This window comes from Manacus vitellinus, unplaced genomic scaffold (assembly GCF_001715985.3).
Source record: "Manacus vitellinus isolate BGI_N305 unplaced genomic scaffold, ASM171598v3 ctg7180002429010_pilon, whole genome shotgun sequence".
Lineage (NCBI taxonomy): Eukaryota > Metazoa > Chordata > Aves > Passeriformes > Pipridae > Manacus > Manacus vitellinus.
Genome location: NW_021937921.1, coordinates 1 through 3389, shown reverse-complemented (window position 1 = coordinate 3389; position 3389 = coordinate 1). Strand labels below are relative to the sequence as shown.

The 3389-nt window shown below is 61.7% G+C and overlaps 1 protein-coding gene across 1 annotated transcript; it reads right to left on the bottom strand.

Moving 5' to 3' along the window:
* Positions 1-6: 6 nt before the first annotated feature.
* On the bottom strand, positions 7-2336 carry LOC115308047 (transportin-3-like; the record flags this gene model as incomplete). The annotated part of the gene is made up of 4 exons (XM_029965387.1): positions 2203-2336; positions 1766-1857; positions 792-931; positions 7-207 (listed from the first exon to the last, which is right to left on the bottom strand). Coding segments are annotated over exons 1-4 (499 nt in total), but the record flags the coding sequence as incomplete, so codon positions are not given.
* Positions 2337-3389: the final 1053 nt, after the last annotated feature.

Genomic DNA, 3389 nt, shown 5'->3' with positions numbered 1-3389 from the left:
CCCTGCCGTACCCACCCTTGAGCAGCCCCACGGCGGCCTCGGGGGACAGCGCGAAGGAGTCGAGGGCGCGGGCGATCTCCAGGAGGCCGGAGAAGTGCTGGGCCATGTGGTCCCGGCACACGGAGCAGATGTTGTGGATGGCCTTGGCAGCAGCTGACGCCAGGCGCCGGTCACACAGCCCCTTCATCAGGTACCCGAGCACGGGATCTGCGGGGACAGGGGGTCAGGGGGGCGGGCACACAGCCCCTTCATCAGGTACCGAGCACGGGGATTTTCGGGACAGGGGGTCCAGGGGGGCGGGCACAGAGCCCCTTTCATTGGGTTACTTCCGAGCACGGATCTGCAGGGACAGGGGGTCAGCGGGGGCGGGCACATCAGCCCCTTCAGTTGGTACCCAGCACGATGTGCAGGAGACACGGGTACCCGGAATGGGTTACATGGGTACTCGATGGGTACACGGGGTCAGGGGGGAGGTCACAGAGCCCTTTTATCAGGTACCCGAGCATGGGATGTGCAGACACATGGGTACCCGATGGGCACACGGGTATCTGATGGGTACAGGGGGTCAGGGGGGCAGTCACAGAGCCCTTTTATCAGGTACCCGAGCATGGGATGTGCAGACACATGGGTACCCGATGGGCACACGGGTATCTGATGGGTACAGGGGGTCAGGGGGGCAGTCACAGAGCCCTTTTATCAGGTACCCGAGCATGGGATGTGCAGACACATGGGTACCCGATGGGCACACGGGGTCAGGGGGCGGCGGGCACGGCGGGTGTGAGGGCACTCACCCAGGAACTGCGGGTTCCTGTCCACCACCTCGCTCATCTCGCCCACCAGCTCGATGCTGGTGTAGCGCACGGCCGTGTGCACCGACTCGGGCAGCCGCACCACCCCCTCCAGCACCTCCACCAGCGTCGGGTTGTTCTCCCTGCGGGAAAGGGCGGCCGGATGAGGCCCCGGAGCCGCCACAGCCACGTGGGTGGAGGTTGCTGGAGCCAGTGAAACAGGGCACACTGAACTCCTCCAGAAGAGCTGGGCACGAGGACAAGGGGCATTAATCCCGTGGGAACTGCCCGTTCCAGTGTGGGAGGGGGTGACGGGGCCATCCCAGACCGGAGCCTTGTGGGACACGCTGGTGGGAGCAGAGTCCCCAGTGCTCCAAGGCAGCGTTCCCGGGAACAAGGAATGGGAGAGAATGAGCCTTCACACAGATAAGGGGAGCTGGTGATGTGTAGGGACAGAGGTGACTCCCCCAGCTCCCAGGGAAGGGAGGAATGGCAATGCCAGGGCCCAGGGAAGGGAAGGACAGCATTCCCAGCCTACCAGGGAAGGAAGGAACAGCATTTCCAGCCCAGTGAAGGCCAGCCAGGCTGTCACACTGCTGGCAGTGCCCAGGACTGCTGCACTCACTGCCCCAGGTGTCACCTGTCCAACGCTTCCAATAACAGGGGAGGAAAAACACTTCCAGTGATTTAACCTTCCATTAAGATATCTAGGAAAAGTCTACCCAGAAGTGGAAGGATCTGCATGTGCAAGGATCCACAATGAATGGTTTGGGTCGGGAAGGACCTTAGAGCCCATCCAGTCTCACCCCCTGCCATGGGCAGGGACACCTTCCACTAGTCCGAGTTGCTCCAAACCCCGTCCAACCCGGCCTGGGACACTCCCAGGAAAGGGAATGTCCTTGGGATATCTGTGCTGTCTCTGTTCCACTGAGGCAGCCCCAGTCCCCTCCAGGCCCGGGTGGGCTGTCAGCACTCACTGGTCGACGCTCTTGGCTATGGAGGCCATGATGAAGAGCACGGCTTCCGTCACCTCCCAGGGCGGGTTCCCGTCCTTCAGGGTGGCATAGAGCTGTGGGGAGGAGCAGTCACCTGGGAGGCCACCAACCCGGGGGAGTCTGGCCACCAACCCCACCCTGCAAGGTGGCCTCACTCCACAGCCCCCCCCACCCACCCACCAAGCCCCCTGGTCCTCAACCCCCTCACCTCCAAACCCAAAATCCTCAGCCCCCTCCCACCCGCTCCTGCTGCTCCCACACCTCCTGCTTTCCCACACCCGCTCTCCCTGACAGGTTCCCACACACACTTCCCTGTGCACGAGGAGATGGTTGTGACCTCCTCCCAGCCCAAGGGCCACCAGGGCTCGGTGACCTCCTGTGGGACGTGCCTGCACCTCACGACGCTCCCTCAAACCCACCTGAGCAAAACACTCCACGGAGCCCACCAGGAAGATCAGGTCTTTCACCAGGTCCGAGACGCGCATCCGGAACTCCCCAAAGTCGTCAGTCTCCTCCGGGACACCCTCCTGAGGGAGAGCAGGGAGAGCACAGGGGTGGGGGCAGCTCAGGGGAATTCAGACTCCCACTCAGCCACAGCCAGTTTTAAGGAGCTCCATCATTCCTGCCCTCCTGTCCCAGACCAGCCCGCCTGAGGGATTGGAGAGCTGTGCCCAGGGAAAACGTGACCAGCCTGAGCATATGCTGTGTATTCCTGCTCTGACAGGCACAGGAAGGGATGGGAAGCAAGGGGATGAGAGCTGAGGAGGAGAGGGAAGGAGGATAAAGCATTCCACACTCCACAGAGGAAGATGACAGCACTGTGTCTGGCCAGCCATGCAAGCTCTATCCCAACAAAACTGCCCCGAGCAGGGACAAGGCGGCCAAGCAAGAACCGACTGACAGAGAGGTTTAATGCAGCACATGTAATCCCTCTCACTCCTCCCTGGAATTGCTGCAAGCACAGGACGCTGTCCTGCAGAGCTCCAGGGCTCCAGAGAGCCCCCGGCATGCAGCAGTACAGCCAGACACATCCCACTGTCCTGGCTGTTCCAGAGGGACACACACATCCCACTGTCCTGGCTGTTCCACAGGGGACACACACATCCCAGGGACACATCCCACTGTCCTGGCTGTTCCACAAGGGACACACACATCCCAGGGACACATCCCACTGTCCTGGCTGTTCCAGAGGGACACACACATCCCAGGGACACATCCCACCACCCCAGCTGTTCCAGAGGGACACACACATCCCAGGGACACATCCCACTGTCCTGGCTGTTCCACAGGGGACACACACATCCCAGGGACACATCCCACTGTCCTGGCTGTTCCAGGGGACACACACATACCAGGGACACATCCCACTGTCCTGGCTGTTCCAGAGGGACACACACATCCCACTGTCCTGGCTGTTCCACAGGGGACACACACATCCCAGGGACACATCCCACTGTCCTGGCTGTTCCACAAGGGACACACACATCCCAGGGACACACACATCCCACTGTCCTGGCTGTTCCAGAGGGACACACACATCCCAGGGACACATCCCACCACCCCAGCTGTTCCAGAGGGACACACACATCCCAGGGACACATCCCAC